This window comes from Onychomys torridus, chromosome 10, assembly GCF_903995425.1.
Source record: "Onychomys torridus chromosome 10, mOncTor1.1, whole genome shotgun sequence".
Classification (NCBI taxonomy): Eukaryota; Metazoa; Chordata; class Mammalia; order Rodentia; family Cricetidae; genus Onychomys; species Onychomys torridus.
This window is the reverse complement of record NC_050452.1, coordinates 27,035,207-27,058,986: the sequence shown is the minus strand read 5'-3', so window position 1 is coordinate 27,058,986 and position 23,780 is coordinate 27,035,207. Positions and strand designations below refer to the sequence as shown.

The following is a 23,780-nucleotide window of genomic DNA, read 5'->3' as shown; positions in this document are numbered from 1 at the left end:
CCAAGGGAGGTAGAGGAAGGGCCACAGAAGTGGTTTTCTTGCCTCTTCTGTTGTTTTTAACAAGTGAAATGCTTATTAGCTATGTATTTCAACTTTATCTTGTTTGGGTTTGGGTTTTTGTTTTGTTTTTTGAGACAGGGCTTCTCTGTGTAACAGTCTTGGCTGTCCTAGAACTTGATTTGTAGACCAGGCTGGCCTCGAACTCAGAGATCTGCCTGCCTCTGCCTGACTGCTGGGACTAAAGGTGTGCAAAATGATGCCCAGCTTCAAAACAAGGATTCTAAGTTTTATTCTTTTTTTTTTTTTTTTAAGATTTATTTACTTATTATGTATACAGTGTTCTGTTTGCATGTATCCCCACAGGCCAGAAGAGGGAGCCAGATCTCATTACAGATGGTTATAAGCCACCATGTGGTTGCTGGGAATTGAACTCAGGACCTCTGGAAGAACAGCCAGTGTTCTTAACCTCTGAGCCATCTCTCTAGCCCCTAAGTTTTATTATTAACAAGCCCAAGGTACTGTTGACCCTGATGCTGTGGGGACACTAAGCCAAGCTGGTAGGTTTTGTTTTATTTCATGTCATATCTTAACAGTAACCAAAATATCATATTACATCAAATTGATGAAGTGCCTGTGATCATATAATTTCTTTAAAAGCTCCATATATTTCTGCTGTTTCCAAAAGTTGATTTTATCTGGGTGTTGGTGGCACACGCCTTTAATCCCAGCACTCAGGAGGCAGAGGCAAGTGGATCTCTCTGAGTTCAAGGCCAGCCTCATCTACAGAGTGAGTTCCAGGAAAGGCCCAAAGCTACACAGAGAAACCGTCTCGAAAACCAAAAAAAAAAAAAAAAAAAAAAGTTGATTTTAATTTAGTCTGTTAGTAGAACCTAAGGCAGGAGTTCTGCAAAACTCAGATACAAACTCTGATGCATCTTCTAGTTTTCTGGTAATACTTTGCAACTCCTGAGGTATGACTACCTTGCTAAATTTCTGCTAGGCAGGAAGAAAAGTCATGAAATGTTCAGTGATTATGGCAATGCAGAGAGCGAGCTGTGGCATACGGCACTAGCTAAGGCATCTTCTTTCTCCCCATGCTAATGGTGTTCTTGACTGGCATGATCTTTGACAACCACTGCAGTAGTGGTGGCTGTGGGCACCCCCAGGAGGTAAGGAACTGCAGGAGGTAGAGAGCTGCACCTGGCCCTAACTGGTGGTACATCTTCATGTTGTGGTATTGTGTTCCCGAAAATATTGTGTGTTCCCCGAAATAAACATATCTTGGGTCAGAGAACAGACAGCCACTAGATACAGAGCCACAATGGTGGCTAGAAAATGGAAAGAGTAAGCCATAGCAGAAGTTGGGCGGTGGTGGTACACGCCTTTAATACCAGCACTTGGGAGGCAGAGCTAGCGGATCTCTGAGTTCAAGGCCACTTTAGAAACAGCCAGGCAAGGTGACACATGCCTTTAATCCCAGAAAGCGAGTCTTTAATCCCAGGGAGTGGGGGCAGAAAAAGAAAGATATATAAGGCATGAAAACCAGGTACCAGAGTTAGTTAAGCATTTAGTTAGTTAAGCATTTGGCTAGTTTAGCATTCAGGCTTTGGAGCAGCACAGTTCAGCTGAGAGCCTTGTGGAGGAGGACTCAGAAGCTTCCAGCCTGAGGAAACAGGATCACCTGAGGAACTAGCAAGGTGAGGTTGATAGGAAATCACAACATGTCCACACAGTTGGGCTTTTCCCGGCGGACCTTCTAGTTATTTCCGATTCAAAATAGCCATTTCCAGGTCAGAACATCTCACGTGACTAGGACTCTGTGGCTTTACGTGGTTGCGTAAAGTGCGCACAACCATGTAATCTACGCGCATGCGTGGAGCAGCCACATGCGGTCCTATACGCACGTGCGGCTCACTCTTTAAAAAGCCGGCGCCATTTTGCACAGGTCTCTCCTCTTTGCTCTTTCTTCTCTCCTCTCCTCACTCACGTGTGTGCTTCACACAGACCTGTCACGTCTCTTCCTATCTTATATTAATAAACAGCTTTTCTGTGGATTTGTTATGTTTGGGACGTGTTCCTTGCGGGGTAAGAGCGCCATAAATAACATTGGTGCCGTGAGCGCCGATTAAATAACTAACAGAGGTAGCTGTGGCTTGTTCTGCTTCTCTGATCTTCTAGCGTTCACCCCAATAACTGGCCTCAGGTTTGATTTTATTTAATAAGAACCTTTAAGATTCATACTACACTTCTTTATATTCTCTTTGGCATCTGCTGACTCAGATGTGCCTTCCCCCAGGCCTGGTTTGCTTTCTTAATTCATGAAGCTGAACTCCCTCTCAGAAGTGTTCATTGAATAATGCAACCACAGACCCAGGTTGCTTTATTTTTAAGGGTTGTTTGTTCTTGTTTTTGTCTATTTTTTAATCTTGTTTTGTTTTTGCACTGTTAAGGATCAATGCTAAGACTTTGTGCATGCTATGCAAGTGGTCAACTGTTGAGCTACAACCATATCCCTGATGCAGGTTGTTTTAATCATAACACATTCCTTTATCTAACATATGCTAATTTAGTAGAGATGTGAAAAACACACTGCATTCAAATGATTCCCAGTCCAACCCCTGGTGAGAGGGCTTTCTTCTCATCCTTGTTGTCACATATAGGAAATATGAATAGAATATTCAAATAGAATCCCAAAGGAATAATAAGTCAGAGGCCACTGAGGATATGAAAGTTGGTGTCTTCATAATTTTTGTTTCTTAGTAATATTGTCCAAAGTTCAATGAACACTTCTGAAAGGGATAACAGCTTCATGAATTAAGAAAGCAAACCAGGCCTGGGGGAAGGCACAAAAGGTAAGAGCACTTGGTGTGCAGGCATGCGGACTGAGCTCAAATCCTTAGAACTCACACTTGCTAGTTTTGTTTTGTTTTTAAAGCCAGGTGTGGTCAAGAACATATCATGTTCTAGATTAACCAGGGATACAAAGTAAGAGCCTGCCAAAAGGAGGGAGAGAGGGAGGGAGGAAGGAAAAGAGAGAATAAAGCATATTCCATAAATATTATGGGTGGCTGCTGTGGATATCGATCACTCTGTATGCTGTAAATGTATTGCACTGATTTGGTTGATAAATAAAATGCTGATTGGCCAGTAGCCAGGCAGGAAGTATAGTATAGGTGGGATAAGGAGAGAGGAGAATATTGGGAGTGGAAGGCTGAGTCAGGAGATGCTGCCAGCCACCGCCATGAGAAGATAGATATAAAGTACCGGTAAGCCACAAGTCATGTGGCAATGTATAGATTAACAGAAATGGGTTAATTTAAGATATAAGAACTAGATAGCAAGAAGCCTGCCACGGCCATACAGTTTATAAGTAATATAAGTCTCTGTGTGTTTACTTGGGTCTGAGTGGCTCCCCTCCCCCCCGGACCCCCCCTGTGGGACTGGAGAAATCTCCAGCTGGGTGGCTTGAAAGAAATCCACTTTAAAACAAAGCAAAAGGCTATGAAGATGGCATTTGCGGGGGGGGGGGGGGGAGCGTAGCTCACAAGGGTGGGGGATCAGACATGGAAGGACTGGGAAGTGAGTGTGATCAGGGTACATGGTGTGAAATTCCCAAAGAATCAATAAATTACATTGCGGGGGGTGCTCACTGGTACAACATTGGCTTAGCATGTAACATACACAAAGCTCTGGCTCTGATCCCCAGCACTGCAGATGAAAACAAAGTACACCCATCTAACATATATTTTTCAAGTATGTACTCTATGCCAGAACTACCTTAAGCTCTGGAGATACAGCATGAGCAAAGCAAAAATGTTTGTTCTAAGAGAGCTTATAACAAACACAAGAAGTAAAAAAGACTTAGATGTCAGGTGGTGCTATAGAGAATTATCAGGTAGGAAGTATGTGCAGAGTCAGGGTACAACGCAACTCAGTGAAGGCCTGAAAGAGAGCCGGGTACAGCTTAGTGACAGAGTACCTACCTGGCTAGAAAATGCAAAGTCCTGAATAGTGACAAACCATGAAAGAAGTGAGGGAGCAAGCTGTGGGTAGGGTAAGGGGGTGATCACAAAATTGATCGTCCAATCCAGGGCACTTTTGAGAGTGAAAGAGGACAACACATTAATTATACAGGTTAACAAGTTCAAACAAGACTGGCAATTTTAGACATATAGATTTTAGCCCTAAGGCTCACTGGGGCAAGAACACAGCAGAGGGGAGAACAAGAGAAAGGACTGAGATCCTGAACGTGCCTGAGCTATCAGGGTAACCACTAGAGAAAAACATGAGGGTAAGCAGATGAGATCTGAAGCTAACCAGGGAAACATGACCCTAGGGGCTCTGTTAGCGACTGCAATGCCACAGCTATTAAATTCAGTTGGGAAGCCCTTAGAGGACTTTGTATAACTAAGTTTCATGATCTGACTTCTACTTTAGAATATTTACTCTTGGGCTGGAGAGATGGCTCAGTGGTTAAGAGCACCAACTGCTCTTCCAGAGGTCCTGAGTTCAATTCCCAGCAACCACATGGTGGCTTACAACCACTTGTAATGAGATCTGGTGCCCTTTTCTGGCCTGCAGGGACACATGCAGGCAGAATACTATAGACATATACACATAATACTATATACATATATACATAATAAATAAATCTTTAAAAAAAAAAGGAATATTTACTCTTGAATCAATTTGTTATTGTTATATAAACAATAGAATGGGCTGGAGAGATGGCTCAGCCCTTAAGAACACTGTTCTGCAATCATGGGTGCTGGAGTTCAGATTCCAGCACCCAAATCAAGACAGGCACTTCTCCCTACAAATGTCTGTAAAGAAAAAGAACCCCTGGCTTCTAAACTAGCTAAGAAGGTATGAGTCATAGATTCAAGGACAAATCCATGCTGTGGGATGGTCTTTCTGTACATTGTGAATGTGTGTTACTCTCATTGGTTGATAAATAAAGCTGTTTGGTCCAATAGCCAGGCAGTTAAAATAAGGCTGGGTGGGAAAGCCAAATGGAGATATAGGGAGAAGGGCAGAGTTGGGTAGATGCCAGCCAGATGCCAAGGAAGCAAGACATATAAAAAATGAGGTAACAAGATACCAACCATGTGGCTAAACATAGATAAGAACTATGGGTTAATTTAAGTGTAAGAGCTAGTTAGTAATAAGCCTGAGCTACCAGCCAAACATTTATAAGTAATATTAAGTCTCCAAGTTAATAATTTGGGAAGCAGCCGCTGGGTATTTTGGGAGTTGCTGGTGGGACAGAAACTTCTGTTTACAGATCCAGCCCCAAATATATGGATGAAGAGTAGTAGAAGAAGGCCACCTGATGCCCTTTCCTGCCTCTGCATGTGTACAATTATGTACATCTCCCCCAATATATGCTTATATACTGCACACACACATACACATACAAACACAAATAAATAAACACATCTTTAAAAAAGAAAACAAGCAGAAAGAAAGAACAAAAAAGAAAGCTAACAGACTTCTACACCCAAGTAAAAGACAACACCTTAGGCTAGGTTAGAACAACAAAGAGAAGTTTCTAGATATACTCTAAGAGAGACTGGACACTAATTGTTATTATTGTATTATGGGAATAAAAATTACGAAGATTTAATCCAATTTCCTTTTGTGCTCATTAATATGATTTATCAGGTAGCCTTGGTGGTGGTAGCGCATGACTTTTTTTTTTTTCCTCTTTGGTTTTTCGAGACAGGTTTTCTCTGTGTAGCCTTGCGCCTTTTCCTGGAACTCAGTTAGTAGCCCAGGCTGGCCTTGAACTCACAGAGATCCACCTGGCTCTGCCTCCCAAGTGCTTGGATTAAAGGGTGCGCCACCACCGCCTGGTTTGCATGCCTTTAATCCTAGCACTCAGGAGTAGAGCCAGGCAGATCTCTGTGAGTTCAAGGCCACCCTGGTCTATAGAGTGAATTCCAGAACAGGCTCTAAAACTACACAGAGAAACCCTGTCTTGAACCCCCCCCCCAAAATAAAAAAAAAAAAAATAACTGAAGATGTGTTACATTTGCTTATGCTGTAGAGAGATGTGTTGCATTCTTTTTTTTTTTTTTTTTCCAGAGCTGAGGACCGAACCCAGGGCCTTGCGAGCGCTCTACCACTGAGCTAAATCCCCAACCCCATGTTGCATTCTTTATGTTGCATTTGTTTAACTCTGTGAAGCCGTGTTACTGTGCCTGTCTAAACACCTCATTGATCTAATAAAGAGCTGAATGGCCAATAGCAAGGCAGGAGAAAGGATAGGTGGGGCTGGCAGGCAGAGAGAATAAATAGGAGAAGGAATCCGGAAGCAGGGATCTAGGAGTGGAAAAAAAGGAGCAGGAGGAGGACATCAGGGGCCAGCTACCCAGTTACACAACAAGCCACAGAGTAAGAAGTAAAAAAGGTATATAGAACAGGGAAAGGTAAAAGCCTAGAAGCAAAAGATAGACAGGATAATTTAAGAAAACCTGCCTGGAAACAAGCCAAGCTAAGGCTGGGATTTCATAAGTAAGAATAAGCCTCCATGTATTTATTTGGAAACTGGGTGCCAGGCCCCCAAAAGAGCACAAGAGTAAAAAAAAAAAAAAAAGGTTATAGACTACTTCCTGATGACCTCTGACCCTTTTCAAAACTTATGATATAGGTCATAAGGGGATAGGCAAGAAAAGAGTAACCTCTTATAACTGTATCACCCTTACTAGAAAAACAACCCAAGGAGCCCATAGTTTTTAAGAAGCTAAACACTGTAGAATACATACACGTACACACATACACAAATACTGAAGTACAAAGTAAGCAATTAATTTTGTAAGTCACTCTAAAGCTTCTTACATGACAGCACAGTCTTTGGAATAAAATGTCATTTGTCAATAAACATGCCAAACACTATGGAGAGACAAATAATAGTAAACACCTTAAGTCTGTAGAGAGATAGATATGGAAGCAGTGGGGTAACCATGTACCAAGTTGTGCAATTGGGATCAGGTCAGGAGCTGTGTGGAAGCAAGTCTAACATCTCTCAGGAAAGCATGAGATGGAAAGGAAACCTCAAGGAAAAGCTTCAAACAAGGAGGCACATTTAGAGCTGAACCGTCACAGAAAGTGGATGTTTTCAGGCAGAATAAGGCTTGCAAACTGGAAAGGAGCTTACTCTACATTGGGTGAATGAGACGACACAGAAATATGAAGACCATAGCTGGGATATAAGAAAAACCTATGTATTATTAACAACACCCCCTATCTGTTGACCACTCATGTCTGCTAGGCACTGTTCTAAGCATTCATACGGTTGTCACATTTATTTTTAGTTTTTGTTAACGTTTTCATAAAATTCCCTTCACAATGAAGAAGCTGAGGTGTAAGAAGTTAGTAACCGGCCCAAAGGACTCACTACTCACTAGGAGTGGAGCAAGCCTCACGTCCTAGGATTCTAGAACTCGTACTCTTCCCATACTCAGCACCTTGTTAAAGCGGAGTCAACTGAAGGCATGAAGGGACGGACACAGAGGTGATGACTGGTGTGAAGAGCCATAAAGAGCCACTGATGGCTGTGCATGTGAGAAGAAAAAGCTGGTCAGATCTGCAATTTGAAATACCGCATCAGTGACAGCATGCTAGTTCCCTGAAGGAGAAAGGAACAGAGCAGGAAGGGCTACTGTGATGATCCTGAACAGAGACAACCAAGGCCTGTACAAAAAAAAAGCCTCAAGTAGGGAGCTGAGGAGCCAGCCTCAGAACAAAAGGGCAGAAGAGAAGGAAGGGTAGGAAGACAATACCACATCCAGATGAGGCGTCTGCCACCCAAGCAGAGTAGCCCATCCGTTAGGCAGACTGACAACTTAGGAGCCCAAGAAGAAAAGGTGAGCCAGAGAGCCAGGCTGCAAGCAAATGCTTTCCCAATGCCTGCCTGTCTGTGTGCACATGTGTGCCAGGAAACTCTCAGCTAAGGGGATATGACAATATCACCTAAAGATCTTCCACACACATCCTCAAATCAAGACTCTTCTGGGTTCAATTAAATCTTCCTGCTTCTGGTCAAGCTAGCTCAAGGAACAGTCCATGGAACACTAGAACAGCCTTCCTTAGTGACCTTCTACACCCCAAAGCCAGGAAGACTCGGTCCCTAAAAACAAGCTTCCTAGTTTAGCAAAGAGATAGAAATGTTGCTTTTGTAACATTCTGCAGGCACTTTAGGAAATCTTGCAGCCACGTAACATTTAAGTACCCTGAATATATGACATAAAAATACCTCCAGAGCCCCAAACTTTTACTTGTGTCTCAATTAAAATTAATGAATCGAATGAGATTGAGATGATCTGGGGATTCTATTGCCCACTCACTCTCAAGTTTAATCACTTCTCCATAGGCTCTAGGAACTCAGTCAGACCACTCTACCAGTGACCAAGGAACAGTATCAATAACCACCCCCCTTTTTTTCTTTTGTTATGTGCATTGGTGTTTTCCCATGGGTGTTGGGTCTCCTGGAACTGGAGTTACAGACAGTCGTGAGCCACCATGTGGGTGCTGGAAATTGAACCCAGGTCCTCTGGAAGGGCAGTCAGTACTCTTAACTGCTGAGCCATCTCTCCAGCCCTTATTAAACCCCTTTATACAGCTTCACTTTCAAAAATCTTAAGCCAAGTTCTAGAAATGCAAGTCAGTTTATAGGACATAGACATGGAGAAGTAGTACTATTTTGTTGTTTCAACCTTTCCACACTCATCTTGTAAAATACTTGCTTTGCAGAAAAGGTCCCTATCTAAACGCATGTTCCCCTGACACCCTTAAAAGGCTCTCTGAGTAGAGTGCTCAAATGAGGATGTCTGCACTGCTGTGAGAAACTGGCATCTCTGAATCTCTAGGCTTTGAATTGACCATGTAATCTGTGTCTAGTAATATATGCCTTCCTGGGATTACTAGATTACACAAGTGTTTCTAGAAAGAGTAAAAACCAAAATGGTACTCCACCCATCACCTGCACTTGGATTCTGTAGCTTCTAACTTTCCGTCCAACAAATTTCTATCCCTTTAAGCCTGAGATACTCTTCAACATAACTACATAATAACCTCTCTCTACCCTCCCTCTTTTTTGGACAGTATCTTATTATATAGCCTTGGCTGGCCTGGAACTCACTATGTAGCCCAGGCTGGTCTCAAACTCGGAGGGCTCTGCGAGTGCTGGGATTAAGGTGTGTGCCACCACCCACAGGCATCTTTCTTTTGTGATGCTATGACAGAAATCACAACATTTCCCTACGGACAGTTTCTATATGAAGGTGCATTTGTTCCCCAGGCCTACCAGTCCAAAGCGCCTGTAAAACAGACTACTCCTACTTGGTCTGTGTGCTACCCTCAACACCACACAGCTCTCAGTCAGGACTCCCTGATGAAATGATGATGATAAATATGTCTTGACCAACGTGTTCTCAGCTAAAAATGTAATGTGCAGCCCATTTATAATTCCATGCATTATACAGTATTGCTTCTAAATAGGTCACCCCAGATTGTGGCTGAAATGATCCCAAAAATAGACCTGGTCTGCTTTTCTGGCCTTTATGTCACTTCTAGATGTGAGCCTGCTCTGAGCATCCCAACTCTATTATTTCTTGGATGAGTTACCTGCACCACTGTTGCTAAGCAGGCTGATAGAAAGCTCTTCTGTTCCACTGAAGTTCAAGGACATGCTGTCACCAGGCTGGCGGGAAGTGCTGTGCCTGCAGAGAACAAAGCCAGGCCACCTGGCTTAATTAATGTAGATCATCACTTTTTTTCCCTGTGCACCCTGTACCCTAGTGTGTAGGGTAGAGAGTAAAAGGAGAGAGGACGACCCACGAAAATCAGGCCTGAACATTCAATCGCATAGACTGGCAACCCTTAGGATCCATACCTCAAACCATCATGTGGTAGTTTTATTTGTGTGCTAGCCCTGAAACCCTGGCTGCTCACCTACCACCATGTTATCCCACTTCCCCTTTCTGCCCTAATGCCTCCCCCTTAATAATAAAGGAAGGATATAAAATGCTTGAATGGATGTACCAGAGTTAACCTAGTAAAGAGGGCACAGTCCAGACCTCCACATGAACATCCCCCAGCAAAGAGGATGTCCAGTGTCCAAAGAAGGAGCCAAGGCTGCTTTTTATCAAGTGCTTCCTAAAGCAATTTAGGACCATAAGTCCAGGTTTAAACCAGGGTCCTGCTCATCAAGGCTTAAATGACTTTCTTCCTATACTGACTCTTCAGATACTTTGTAAGACATTCAGAGCTTTTGTTCAAAAGCCAATATGCCAAGTCACAGAGAAGCTGTCTAAGAGAACAGCATGTATCAACTGCCCCAGCATGCCATAGGCAAACCCTAAGATAAAAGAGATATCTCATTTTCATCCTTGACCAAGGTTTGGAAGAAAATCAAGTTTACAAAATGTAAGCTCAAAACAAACCTAAAGCAGGGCCTTGGTAATATTACAGGGAAAATATCAGGCTGTTTGCCTTTACCCTTCCCCCAGGGATGGTAATGATGCTAGGTGACAAAAGAGGACCTGACCAATGTGTTCTAAGTCACAAATGTGTCATTCCATCAGCAGTCTGTTCAGCACTGTCCTGGGCTACCTTCCAGAGAACTGTGCAAATCCTCACCTTCCGGCAGCTTCATGATATGCCAACTCCAACAGCTCTGCAGAGGAGTGGGTGGGGTCCCTCTGCCTGCTGCCCTGAAGCTCTGCCATGTTCTGCCGGGTTTGATGATGGATCTGGATGGCCTCTCCGGATGGTCCTACCCAGACAAAGAAACACCGAATGTCATTCCGACCTGGCCGCTCATGCTGCACATGAAAACTTAACTCTTCCTTCTCTCCAACTGCTAGGTCACTGGAGAGATCTGACAAAGAGCACAGCAAGGGACTTGCAGGCTCCCACAGAGGACTCTTCCGCCCACGCTATATCCGGGACTATATGCTGGGACTCTCAGTTTCACGAATACTATTGAGATGCCATACAGAAATAGACAAGTATAAGAGGATAAAAAGACGAAAAGGGTAGGAAAATAACAATGAAATAACAAGCCAGGTGGTGGTGGCACACACCTTTAATTCCAGCACTCAGGAGGCAGAGGCAGGTGGATTTCTGTGGGTTTGAGGCCAGCCTGGTCTACAAAGTGAGTTCCAGGACAGCCAAGGTTACACAAAGACCAAAAAAAAAAAAAAAAAAGAATAACAAGCTAGGCACGGTGGTGTACACCTTTAGTCCCAGCACTTGGGAGGCAGAGGCAGGCAGATCTCTGAGCTAAAGGCTACACAGTGAGCTCCAGGACAGTCAGGACTACCCAGAGAAACCCTGTCTAAAAAAAAAAAAAAAATCAGAAAATAACAATAGGAATCTAGGATGCTTAAGCACTAAAAAGACAGAATAGGAGAGGCTGGAGTTAGTCATGTCTACTAAAAGGCAGTTCCTGGAAATATACAAATTAGAGGGCTAACCAAGGTTACCAAGGGTTAAAGGAAAAATTTATCTGGGTAGAAGAAATACCTATGAATCCCAAATGCGAAAGAGGTCAAAGTGTGTGGAGCTCAAGAGACTGGGTAAGAAGGGAAAGAGCCTCTGAGGGTGGGAATGAGGAGCCAGAAGGCCAGGCTGCTGGGTGAAGAAGGGTCTTAGTTATTAGAAGGTCAGGTGTTCAAGAGAATAAGCAAAGTAAACAGTGTCTGGAGACTAGCTGTTGTTTTTAGTGATGTGGGCATGAAGGGTGGGGTAGGAAAATCACAGAGGGCTGAAGGTGATAGCAGAAAGTCCTCTGAAGAGTTTTTAGCTGGCCTGGATAGATAGCTTAGTGGTTAAGAGCATATATTGTTCTTACAGAGGACCCGAGTTCAATTCCCAGTACCCACATCAGGCAACTTACAACTGCTTGTAACTCCAGCTCCAGAGGATAGCCCTAACCTCAGATACACGCACATATACAAACATGCACATAAATAATAATAAAATATTTTTTTAAAAAAAGAGTTTTTAGCCTAGGGGCTGGGGAGATGGCTCAATCAGTAAAATGTTTGCCAAGCAAGCATGAGGACCTGAGTTCAGATCCCCATCATCCATGAAGTAGGCATGACATTTGTACCTATAACCCCAGTGCTGAGGAGCTAGAGCAGGAGAATTCTTGGCGCTTGTTGGGAAGCAGTCTAGGTTCACTAAGAGAGCCTGTCTCCAAAACTAAGAGGAACAGAAGACACTCTGGCCTCCACATGCAAGAGCACAAGTGTGTGAAAGTATATACACATGCACGCGCGCGCACACGCGCGCGCGCACACACACACACACACACACACACACAGAGAGAGAGAGAGAGAGAGAGAGAGAGAGAGAGAGAGAGAGAGAGAGAGAGATTTCAGCCTGGGGTTGGAGATGTAACTCAAACGGAGACAGTTCTTGCCTAGTATGTAGGAAGCAGGAAGCTCTGGGTTTGATCCCCACCATCACATGAACAGGCCATGGTTGTGGTGATCATAAGTTCAAGGTCATCCTCCTTACATGGCTGGTTCAATACTAGTCTGAGCTATATGAGACCCTGTTTCAAAAATAAATAAAAAGCAAGAGCAAATACAAAAGTGAGAAACAGAGATACCTCAAAATAAATCTGGTAGGAATAAAAAAAGGGGTGGGGAGCAAAACCAGAAAGAAACAACTTGTGTGATTCTAGCAGAGACAAGGGACAAAAGAGGTTTGGAATGGCCTCCAACTACAGCCAAATAAATCAACCAGATTTACTCCACATTTTGTATTTACCTTTAAACAGTAAAATCAAATATAAAAGAAAATAACCAGATATTTCTAATCATTCATCAGGATCATTCCTATTTAAAAACAAAACAAAATAAAATAAAACAAACAAACAAAAACCTCACATAATGGAGCCTAATACATCTATTCCTTCCTGGACCAGCAAGAACCCATTAAGTTGAAGTTTAATTTAAAGTACAGCTTTATAAACTCTTACTGTCATCTTCTTGAGGCCAAAATAGAGTAAAAAGATGGGCTAGAAAAATAGTGAAGTAAAAAGAATTGTTTCTTCTTCACCCCTCAGACATCCCTGAGAAATGACAAAGTACATACATGCAGCTTAGAGAGCAGTGAGTGAAAATGAGGGACGGAAAGCGGATGTGAAGCACAGTCCCTTTCAAGCAAACAAACACTCACAAGCCCTTAGGTTAACACAGCTGGGCAGTTACAGAGCTTGTTCTCAAGCATGTCTTCAAAAATCCTCCTGAGGACCTTGTGAAAAGCCCAGGAGGCATGTCCACCTCACTGGTGGAACCAAGAGGTTCACAGACGTCGAGGCACTTGACACATGGACCACAGCTAGGAACTCAACAGTCCAAGGCTCTTTCCTGAGCAGCCAACTTACCTACAGGAAAAGTATGCATCCAGCGCCTTCTGTTGGATGTGAGCTTCATGGGCATTCTTGAGGGGGCAAAAGGGTTAATCAGTGCTCTCTGAGGTGTGTATCCACCGGGTCGAACATGGAGCATGGACTCTGCACTGCCCACATGGAACCTTCCTGGAGCACTAGAGTCCCGTTGTGGTGGTTCTATCATGTTCTCCAGAACATCTGCTGTCAATAATAGGATAGAACACAAAGACAAAACACAAATCCACAATGAAATCAGAATTAAGTAGATCAGTGAGTCAAGATCGGCAAAAATCTAGGACATCATAAATACCAGGAAATAAGAGAAATGAGTAAAACTGTGAAACTATCAAGAAATAAAACATGCTTAGATTTATTTTTCAAATATTTTGAAGACTTGACCCAGTGAAGACACACAAATCTAATGGATTCCTATATTTTTGGGGGGTGACCAGGAACACTAAGCTGGAAACAATGAGTAAATGAGAGGACTTGAGCTATCTCCCTTGGGAATGGGGTCATTATATTCTCTATGTAGACAAAACAATAAAAAAAAAAAAAAAGATGTTGAGCCAGCTGTGACAGTACACACCCTTAGTCACAGCACTTGGGAGGCAGAGACAGGAAGATCTGAATTCAAGGCCAGCCTGATCTACATAGTAAGTTAGAGGCTGGCCAAGACTGCATAGTAAAACACTGCCTCAATAAACAAACAAATAAATGAAAGCTATGTTTGGTGAACAGACTAGCTCACTAAACCCATTTGATTTTGAGCACACAAGGCTAGAATCCCTCTCCATTTGCACTGAAACCAAATGGCATAAGTTCCAGCCAAAAGAACATATCTAGTCCATTCATGGACTAGATAACAGCTATGTACAAGTATCATCTCCATATCTTTTTCTCTTCCATGGCAACTTTGGAAATCAACAATAAAGATGATGGCATCATAGGATAAAAGGAATCTTGAGTTCCTCCATGATTAAGAGGATCCCCACACTGAACCTATGTAATGAGAGAGGTGTAAGCAATCACATGTCATTGTGTTAAATTAAAGAAATGTTCTTAAGGAAAAAGGATAAAGAATGTGTTCATGCTTGGCCAGGCAAAGAAATGTTATATTTAGATTCAACCTGTCCTGTGCAATGGCCTATAACAGAGATGGAAGCAGCAAGCTATATAACCTGATCTAAAGATCTGAGAACAGAAACCGAGGGGAACCAACTCCCTTTTTGTGCACCCCATGTCCAGGAAACAACTAGGCTGATTAGAGAGTGTCTTCAAGTGGGGCTGGAGAGATGGCCTGGCAATTAAGAGCACTGTCTATTCTTCCATGGGACCAGGGTTCAATTCCCAGCATCCAAGTGACAGCTCACAACTGTGTGTAACTCCAGTTCCAGAGGATCTGACACACTCACAGAGACATGCATGCATAGGATAAATAAACATAAAAAAAAAAAAAAAAGTGGCATCAAGGAATGTTTTAACCAGACATGGTGGCTTCCATCTGTAATCTCAGCACTTGGTAGGCTGAGGCAGAAGGATCATTATGAGTTTGAGGCCAGCCTAGGCTATAGCGTGACCCAGTCTTTAAAGGATGAGAACAATAACAAAAGATTCCTAGGAAGATGACTCAATGCTTGCCCTATAAGTATCATCAGATCTGAGTTTGGATCTCTATGACCAACAACAAGTTCAGTAGTACACGCCTGTAATCCTAGCAATGGAGAAATGGAAAGTGGAGACAGATACCTGGAGTTACTGGCCAACTAGTCTAGCTTACTTGGCAAAGTTCAGGCTAATCAAAAGCCATGCTGTTTTTAAATTTTATTTAGTATTACAGTGTGTGGGAGCATGAGCATCAAAGCACACATGTGGAGACCCAAAGACAAATTCTGTGGAGTTGGTTCTCTCTTGTCATCTTTGAGTTCTAGAAACAGAACTCAGGACATCAGGCTTCTTCAGGAAATTCCTTTACTAGGTGAGCCATCTTGCCAGCCCCCAAAACACAAGTTTCAGACAAAAAGTGGAAGGTACCTGAAGAACAAAATCCAAGGCTGTCTTCTGACCTCCACATGTGAACTCGCATGTACCCACAAGTTGTCCACTAAACATACATACTCCTTCACATATCTTTTTTTTTTTGAGCTGAGGATCGAACCCAGGGCCTTGTGTTTGCTAGGCAAGCGCTCTACCACTGAGCTAAATCCCCAACCCATAATTTTTAAATAAATGTTTCAATCATCATTATCTAATATCTAGCATGAAATCTCCTACATCATTGTAATATTTCACCTTTGAATCTGATTTGTATTTTGCATATAATTATAGAGTAGTCAAATCACCACAAAATTCCTGTCACTAGACATAGTGATGTATGCCTGTAATTCCAACATCAGAAGGTGTAGTAGGCAGGAAAACAGCCAATTAAAAGACCGGTCTGAGCCAGGCAGTGTTGACGCATGCCTTTAATCCCAGCACTCGGGAGACAGAGGCAGGAGGATCTCTTCTGAGTTCAAGGCAAGCCTGGTCTACAGAGAGAGTTCCAGGACAGCCAGGGCTACACAGAGAAACCCAGTCTCAAAAAAAAAAAAAAAAAAAAAAAAAAAAAAAAAAATCTGTGGTAGGAACATGAAAGCAAAGGCTCATCTCTGGACAGAATTGGGAATTTCAACTGACTGCCTCAACTTCCCCAGTGGATTTCTTTTTTTTTTTTAAACTTTTTTTTTTTTAATTAAGAAATTTTCTATTTACTTTACCCCCAGTGGATTTCTGCTAGATGTGTATAAACCTTTGATGCTGGTACCTTTGTTTGCTCTCTTAATCAGGTTACTCCAGGGGGCTGGAGAGATGGCTCAGCAAGTTGAAAGCACTGGCTGTTCTTCCAGAGGTCCTGAGTTCAATTCCCAGCAACCACATGGTAGCTCACGACCATCTGTAATGGGACCCAAAGCCCTCCTCTGGTGAGCAGAGGAACATGCAGACAAAGCACTCATATACATAAATAATTTTTTTTTTAAAAATCAGGTTACTCCAGCGTTTTGCTGAATGTTGTAAACTGATTTGAAAATATTTTCTGTTGTCTGGTGCTTCTATCTACGTGTTATTTACTCCTTTATCAAATAAGAAAGAATATGGCCTAATTAATTACTATGGAAATGAAAGAAGAAACTCAGCTGGGAAAAATGGTGTACATCTATAATCCCAGCACTAAGGCGGTTAAGGCAGGAGGAGATTGCTGTTACATTGAAGGCTAACCCAGGGAACAGTGAAATGGGACTGTCTCAAAAAGGGGCCGCCAAGATGGCTCAGCAGGTGAAGGTACTTGCCACTAAGTCTGAGTCTGATCTCGAAAACACATATGGTAGAAGGATTACAAGTGAATATATATATATATATATATAACTGGCTGAATGCTTGAAATTTCCAAGGAGAACGAAGCAGATATTTATTTATGTGATTAGAGAGAATAACCTATGCCACCTACGTTAACTTAAAGTTACATTTTATATATATATATATATATATATATATATATATATATATATATATATAAGAAAGAAAGAAAGAAAGAAAAAGAAATCTAACATCAACAATATTCATAGGCCCTAAGCATAGCATCATAGTTCCTAATTGATGAATTTGTCCTGTTGCCAAATGCTTGGGTCCCAGGAGCTGAAAGTTTCCCATTAACATACTGGGTCCTGGAAAAACTGCCCTTCCTATAAGGGCTCCTTCTAGGCCAAGAGGGGACAACTGTGTACATACACATTCCTAAGAATATAAACACAAATCAGGTTGGGTATGCTTCCCATCTATATATTCTTTTTTTTTTTTTTTTTTTTTTTTTTAAGGATTTATTTATTATGTATACAGTGTTCTTCCTGCATGTATGCCTGCAGGATCTCATTACAGATGGTTGTGAGCCACCATGTGGTTGAATTGAACTCAGGACCTCTGGAAGAGCAGCCCAGTGAGTGCTCTTAACCTCTGAGCCATCTCTCCTGCCCCCATTTACATATCCTTAAGTAATGAAATTACCTGAGGACAATGGTTAGTGGAGGAGATGAGGGAGGCTCTTTGTATTCTGTTGCTGTACTGGGGACAGAACTCAGATTTCTGCATGCTGGGCAAATGCTCTCCTACTGAACGGCATTCCCAAACACAACTTTTTGGTTTTCACTTTTAATTTTGAGAGAGTGCTACATCATTACTCAGGCTGGCCTTGAACCACCACGTAGCCAGGTAGGCACTGGTTTCCCTCCTTCCTTAGCTTCCCCAGTAGCTGGGATTATGGACCTATGTCACCAGGCCTGCTACTGAACAGTCCTGTGTCTTTTTTTATTTTGTTTTGGTTTTTCTAGACAGGATTTCTCTGTGTAGTCTTGGCTGTCCTGGAACTCAGTCTGTAGATCAGTTTGGCCTCGAACTCACAGAAACCCACAACCCCAGTGATGGGACTAAAGGTGTACACTACCACTCCTAGCTAAACCAATTCATTTAAAAGGCTAAAAAATAAAATAAAAATTAAGCATAATAAAATCAGAGAGGGAGAGAGAATATATGTCATGTTTGGATATTTGTGAGAGACTTGATTCTAAGAATCTTTCCATCTGTCCCACTACGGATATTAAATCCTTTATAGAGAGGATAGTATTTGCATATAACCTACACATATACTTCAAATAATTCTTGAATACTTATAACAACTAATACAATGTAAATACCATGTAAGTATTTGCTATACTATATTATTTAAGAAATAATAAGAATAAAAAGTATGATTATGTTCAGTATAAAGTTTTTATGTGTGTGTAGGTGTTTTGCCTGCATGTATGTCTAGGTACCATATACATGCTGAATGCCTTCAGAGATCAGAACAGGGCATTGAATCCCTCTGGCACTGGAGTTATAGATGAGGTTGTGAGCCATCATGTGGGTGTTGGGTATCAAATCTAGGTCCTTTCCAAGAGCAGCAACTGCTCTTAATTGATGAGCCAATTCTCCAGTCCCCAGTACAAATACTTTTAAAATATATATATATTTCAGGCTAGAGAGATGGCTCAGAGGTTAAGAGCACTGCTTGTTCTTCCAGAGGTACTGAGTTCAATTCCCAACAACTACATGGTGGCTCACAACCATCTGTAATGAGATCTGTTGCCCTCTTCTGATCTGCAGGTGTACATGCACACAGAACACTGTATAAATAATAAATAAATAAATCTTTAAAAAATATATATATCTATTTCTTTTAGTCCACAGTTCATTTAATGTATGGATACAGAAATCCGTGGATTTAATATGAACTGGGCCTGGTGACAAGGTCTATAACTGCAACTAACTCTGAAGGCTGAGGCAGGAGGATGGCAGGTTCAAGGACTATCTAGGCTATAGGGAGAGTTCAAATCCAGCCCGGGCAACTTAGTGAGACCCTGTCTCAAAATTTAAAAAATGCTCCTTAGCTACTGGTTCACAGTTCATGCGTTTCCACTAGTTTGGCTATTTGTCCCTGTGCTCATGGAACTGAACTAGGCCCTCTGGATAAGTGAGACAGCTTGAACTATTTAGGAGACCACCAGGCAGTAGGACCTGGACCTGTCCTTGGTGCCTGAGCTGGCTTTTTGGAACCTAGGCTAATGCTGAGACATTTTGCTCAGCCGAGACCTTGCCTTGGAGGAGGTGGGAATGGGGGGTGGGTTGTGGGGGAAGGCTGGGGGGTAGGAGGAGGGAAGACAGGGGAATCCATGACTGATATGTAAAATTAAATTAATTATAAAATAAAAATATAAAAAAAATTTTTAATGTAAAAAGAGCTGGGATATAACTCAGTGGTATGGCATTTGCCTTGAGTTTAATCTCCATTACTGCAAAAAAAAAGGCATAAATATGCAAAGCCAACTACAGAGGACACATTATTTTAAATATGGCACAAATTGAGATGAGAAAAAAACAAACCCCTTTTAACCTTAGGCCTAACAAGACCCTGTAGATGATATACAAAAGGTTAGAAACAAAAATAGTCTAATACACATGCAACACCTAATAGGATTTGCACTCATTCACTGGCATGGAAACAACTCAGATATAGACTTCTACCCCACTCCAATCAATCCCGGTCACTCCCATGCCCCACACTGCAAAGGAACTGTCCCCAGCCCTTCCCAGCTCTGTCTGCGTTTCAGCACTCTGACCTCGGGTGCTGGTGTAGCCCAGCGAGCTGCTGACTTCATACTGGTGCAGGTGGGGGTGAGGGATCATCAGGATGTTGGTACTCTTGCCCAGGGAGCTATCATCAGAAGCTTGGCTCCTCACTTCCTCAGTGGGCAGTGCACGGCTTGGTAGAGAAGGGCTGGACGAGACATCACAGGAGCTGGCACTTTTGCGATTATGATTCTCCTGTTCTCTCACAGACCTGACATTCAAGAGACAAATTACCACCATGAAAAGAACATTTCAATTTTGAGTTAAAATATTAACAATGACCATTAGCTATATATACTCAGGAAACCAATATTACAACTTTCAATGTGGGAAATAATGCTAGCCTGAACAACAAAATAAGATTTCACTTCAAGAGGAAAAAAAAAAAAAGCATGGTGATTTATAGGTAATCCTGGCAATTAAAGGCTGAGGCAGGAGGATCACCATGAGTTCAACAGGGTATATGCATGTGACTGTAGGTGCCGAATCAGATCCCCCTAGAGCTGGAGTTACAGGAAATTGTGAGAGGGCCAATGCTAGAGCTGGGAATTGAACTCAGGTCTTCTGGGAGAACAGTATGTGCTCTCAACTGATGAACCATCTCTCAAGGCTCTACAATTATTGTTAAAAATGTATACTCAAGTTGGGCTGAAAAGGTGGACCAATGGTTAAGAACACTTGCTTCTCTTACAGAGGACCAAAGTTCTGTTCCTATCACCCATATTAGCTGGCTCACAACAGTCTGTAACTAAAGTTCCAGGAGATCCAATCACCTCTTCTGACCTCATCAGGTACTGCATGTGCAGACACAGATGAAGGCAAAACACCCATACATAAAAATTAAAATAAATTGAATCTTTAAATGTATTCTGAAATATGTACAGATGAAAAGAAAAAGATACCTAACTTTTGCTTTGAAACCTTCCAGCCAATATTTAAAACATATTTAAAAGTGAGAAAATAACTAATATATTTGTCTCTCTGATCAAGTTCTACTGTTTCCTTAAGAGAATTTTTTGGGGGTTGGGGATTTAGCTCAGTGGTAGAGCACTTGCCTAGCAAGCGCAGGCCCTGGGTTCGATCCTCAGCTCCAATAAAAACAAACAAACAAACAAACAAATAAATAAATAAAACATGAAACTTGAGCTGGAGAGATGACTCAGAGGTTAAGACCACTGGCTATTTTTCCAGAGGTCTTGAGTTCAATTCCCAGCAATCACACAGTAGTAGCTCACAACCATCTATAGTGAGATATGATGGCCTCTTCTGGCATTTAGGTATGCATGCAGACAGAACACTATAAACATAATAAATAAACCTTAAAAAAAAAAAAAGAGGTTGGGGATTTAGCTCAGTGGTTAGAGTGCTTGCCTAGCAAGTGCAAGGCCCTGGGTTTGGTCCTCAGCTCCAAAAAAAAAAAAACTTTGGACTAGAAAGATGTTTCAATGGTTAGGGCCATTGGCTGCTCTTCAAGGAACTTGAGTTCAATTTTCAGCATCTTCATGATGGCTCAAAACTGTAATTTCAGTCACAGAGGATCCAACACTCTCTTCTGGTATTCAAAAGCACTTCATGTAGATGGTGTACAGGCACATCCACACACAAAAATAAAGTTAAAACAAAACATGAAACTGTCTAAGGGGAAAATCTCAAGGTGCACTAGGAAGAAAGATCAAAAGGAAAAAGTGCAGTGAAGAGACAACCTGGGACAGAAGAAAGCCCAACAACAGGGTGCCCTTCTAGCATCAGGGCTGTTTCCAACCTCCTCAAAGACTTTTGTGTTAATTCAAGAGCTTCAGGGTAGCCTGAAAATAGATCTCAAGGTCTGACCACATATCCATTACTTCAACAGTAACTATTTGAGCATCAGAGTACGCTTAGTCATGTACAAGGGCTAGAGGACCTATTAAAATACATACAGTCTGTGTAGCCAGGCACAGTGGGGGGCATCTGCAGACCCACAATTTAGGTGTCTAAGAAAGTTAGACAACCTGAGCCCAGTAATTTGAGATCAGCCTGAGTAATACAGCAAAATTCAATCTCAAAAATAAAATAAAAACTCCGAAGAAAAGTCACAGATGGCTCAGGAGTTAAGAGCACTTGCTATTCTTCCAAAGACCTGGATTTGCTTCTCAGCATCCATCAGGCTGCTTACAACCACCTAATGTAACTCCAGATCCTGGAAATCCAATCCAGTCTTCTGGCCACTGTGGGTACCTGCTCACACTGTGGCAAACAAATATACATATTGACACACTATACATAAATAAGAAATTAAATCTGAAAAAAGAAACAGAAACAAACAAAAAAAGCCGTAAGAAAAGCCGCTGCATAGCTAGGACTGAGTCCCCTAAGTAGTACCAGGTGTCAGTCTAGGGCAGAGTGAGCTATGGAGCAAGAGCCTGTCTCAGAAATACAAAATAAATCAAGCTGGTTTGTACAGGCTTATAATCCCACCTACTCCAAAGGATGAGGCTCAAAAATTGCAAGTTCAAGGCTAAACTGAGCTATAGTAAGTTTAAAGTAAGCCTGGGCAACTAACTCATTGAGACTCCATCTCAAAACAAAAGGGATCTAATACATTTGCTTAGCATGCTTGAAGCCCTAAGTTCAATTCCTAATATGGGAAAAACAAAACAAAATCTAAACTAAGCAAAAAAAAATCTGAGACTATTAATAAAATAAAATATAGGGGTTGGAAAAATGGTTCAGTGGTTAAGACCACCAGCTGTTTTTCTAGAGGACCTGGGTTCAATTCCCAGCACCCATATGGTGGCTCATAATTAACTGTCTATAATGCCATCCTAGGGGATCTGATGTTGTCTGGGTTCCTGAGTACCAGGCACACATCTGGTACACAAGCCTGCATGCAAGCAAAACATTAGAAACTATTATTTGGTCAAAACAACACAGAAAAAATTTACAGAGTGGGAGTTAAAGAAAGAAAAACTCAGCTGGGCAGTGGTGGCGCACGCCTTTAATCCCAGGCAGAGGCAGGCTGATTTCTGTGAGTTTGAGGCCAGCCTCTATAGAGCAAGATCCAGGACAAGCACCAAAACTACATGGAGAAACCCTGTCTCGAAAAACAAACAAACAAACAAAAAAAAAAAAAAAAAAAAAAAAAAAAAAAGAAAGAAAGAAAAACTCTGTCCTTGGAATAATAGCCTGTGCTTTGTGAAGTGCATTTCTTGGCTAAAATACATCTGAGAATCTTCTAGTGTTGTGAAACAATACTTCACTACAAACAAAATAGGTAGACCCAAGAGCCTGCAAATGGAATCCCCAATGATCTCTATAACATAGCACTCATGAGGATAATTTTAATTTAAAACTGCCTTAAAATTTTTTATAAGATTTTTTTATGTATGTAAATATTCTACCTGCATGTGTGTAGGTGCACACGTTTTCCTTGTGCCCATGGAGGTCCAAAGAAAGCTTTGGAGCTCCTAGAACCTGGAGTTCTAGATTATGCAAATGCTAGAAACTGAGCCTGGTTCTCTGAAAGAGTAACAATAGCTCTTAACCACTGAGTCATCCCTCCAACCCCAATTTAAACATTTTTAAGGTTGCTCTCATAAAGGTCCCTCAGTTTTTATTTTTGCTTTATAATAGTCTGTTTTAATACAAACAAATGTTGGAATTAAAAACAATACGGACACTTCATGAATTTGTGTGTTATCCTTGCACAGAGGCTATGCTAATCTCTATATTCATGCTGAGGAAGCAAACACCTCTCAGGGTTTCTTAACCAATCTTTTTTTCCTGATACATAATCTCACTATGTAATTGAGGCTGACTTTGAATTTGAAATCCCTCCACCTTTGCCTCCTGAGTGCTAAGTTATAGACCTATGCCACATGTCTAGCCCCTAAATAATTTTATATGCACCCCCAGGGCAATCTGACAGAAAACCTGCACGTGGCGAGGCGCTGAGCCCGGGATGGACCAGGCAGCCTGAACACTTGAGCATCATAGGCATCATAATCTACTTGGATGGGAAGGGTGTTCTCAGATTCCTTTGGAGTCCCAAGAGCTGTAAAACACAAATAATATAATTAAAACACATTTCTAACAGATGCCTAAAGAAATATCTATAGGTATCCAATAGATACCTATACAGATGACTTATAGAAGTTCATCGAAATCTGCAAGGCACAGGTGATCTTCTACCAAG

The 23,780-nt window shown here is 41.8% G+C and overlaps 1 protein-coding gene across 9 annotated transcripts in view; it reads right to left on the bottom strand.

The window, feature by feature from the left end:
* Depdc5 (DEP domain containing 5, GATOR1 subcomplex subunit) overlaps nt 1–23,780 on the bottom strand; it is a 118,031-nt gene that overhangs the window by 63,666 nt on the left and 30,585 nt on the right. For 5 of the 9 annotated variants that reach the window (XM_036200597.1, XM_036200599.1, XM_036200598.1 and 2 more), the window contains exons 16-20: nt 23,519–23,639; nt 19,597–19,817; nt 13,403–13,606; nt 10,642–10,777; nt 9,628–9,722 (exon numbers count right to left, since the gene is read on the bottom strand). In XM_036200597.1, coding sequence (XP_036056490.1) covers nt 9,628–9,722; nt 10,642–10,777; nt 13,403–13,606; nt 19,597–19,817; nt 23,519–23,639 — 777 coding nt within the window. Of the gene's footprint in view, nt 1–9,627; nt 9,723–10,641; nt 10,778–13,402; nt 13,607–19,596; nt 19,818–23,494; nt 23,640–23,780 lie in introns of all 9 variants that reach the window. The other 4 variants (XM_036200596.1, XM_036200593.1, XM_036200592.1 and 1 more) reach the window with 1 other exon arrangement.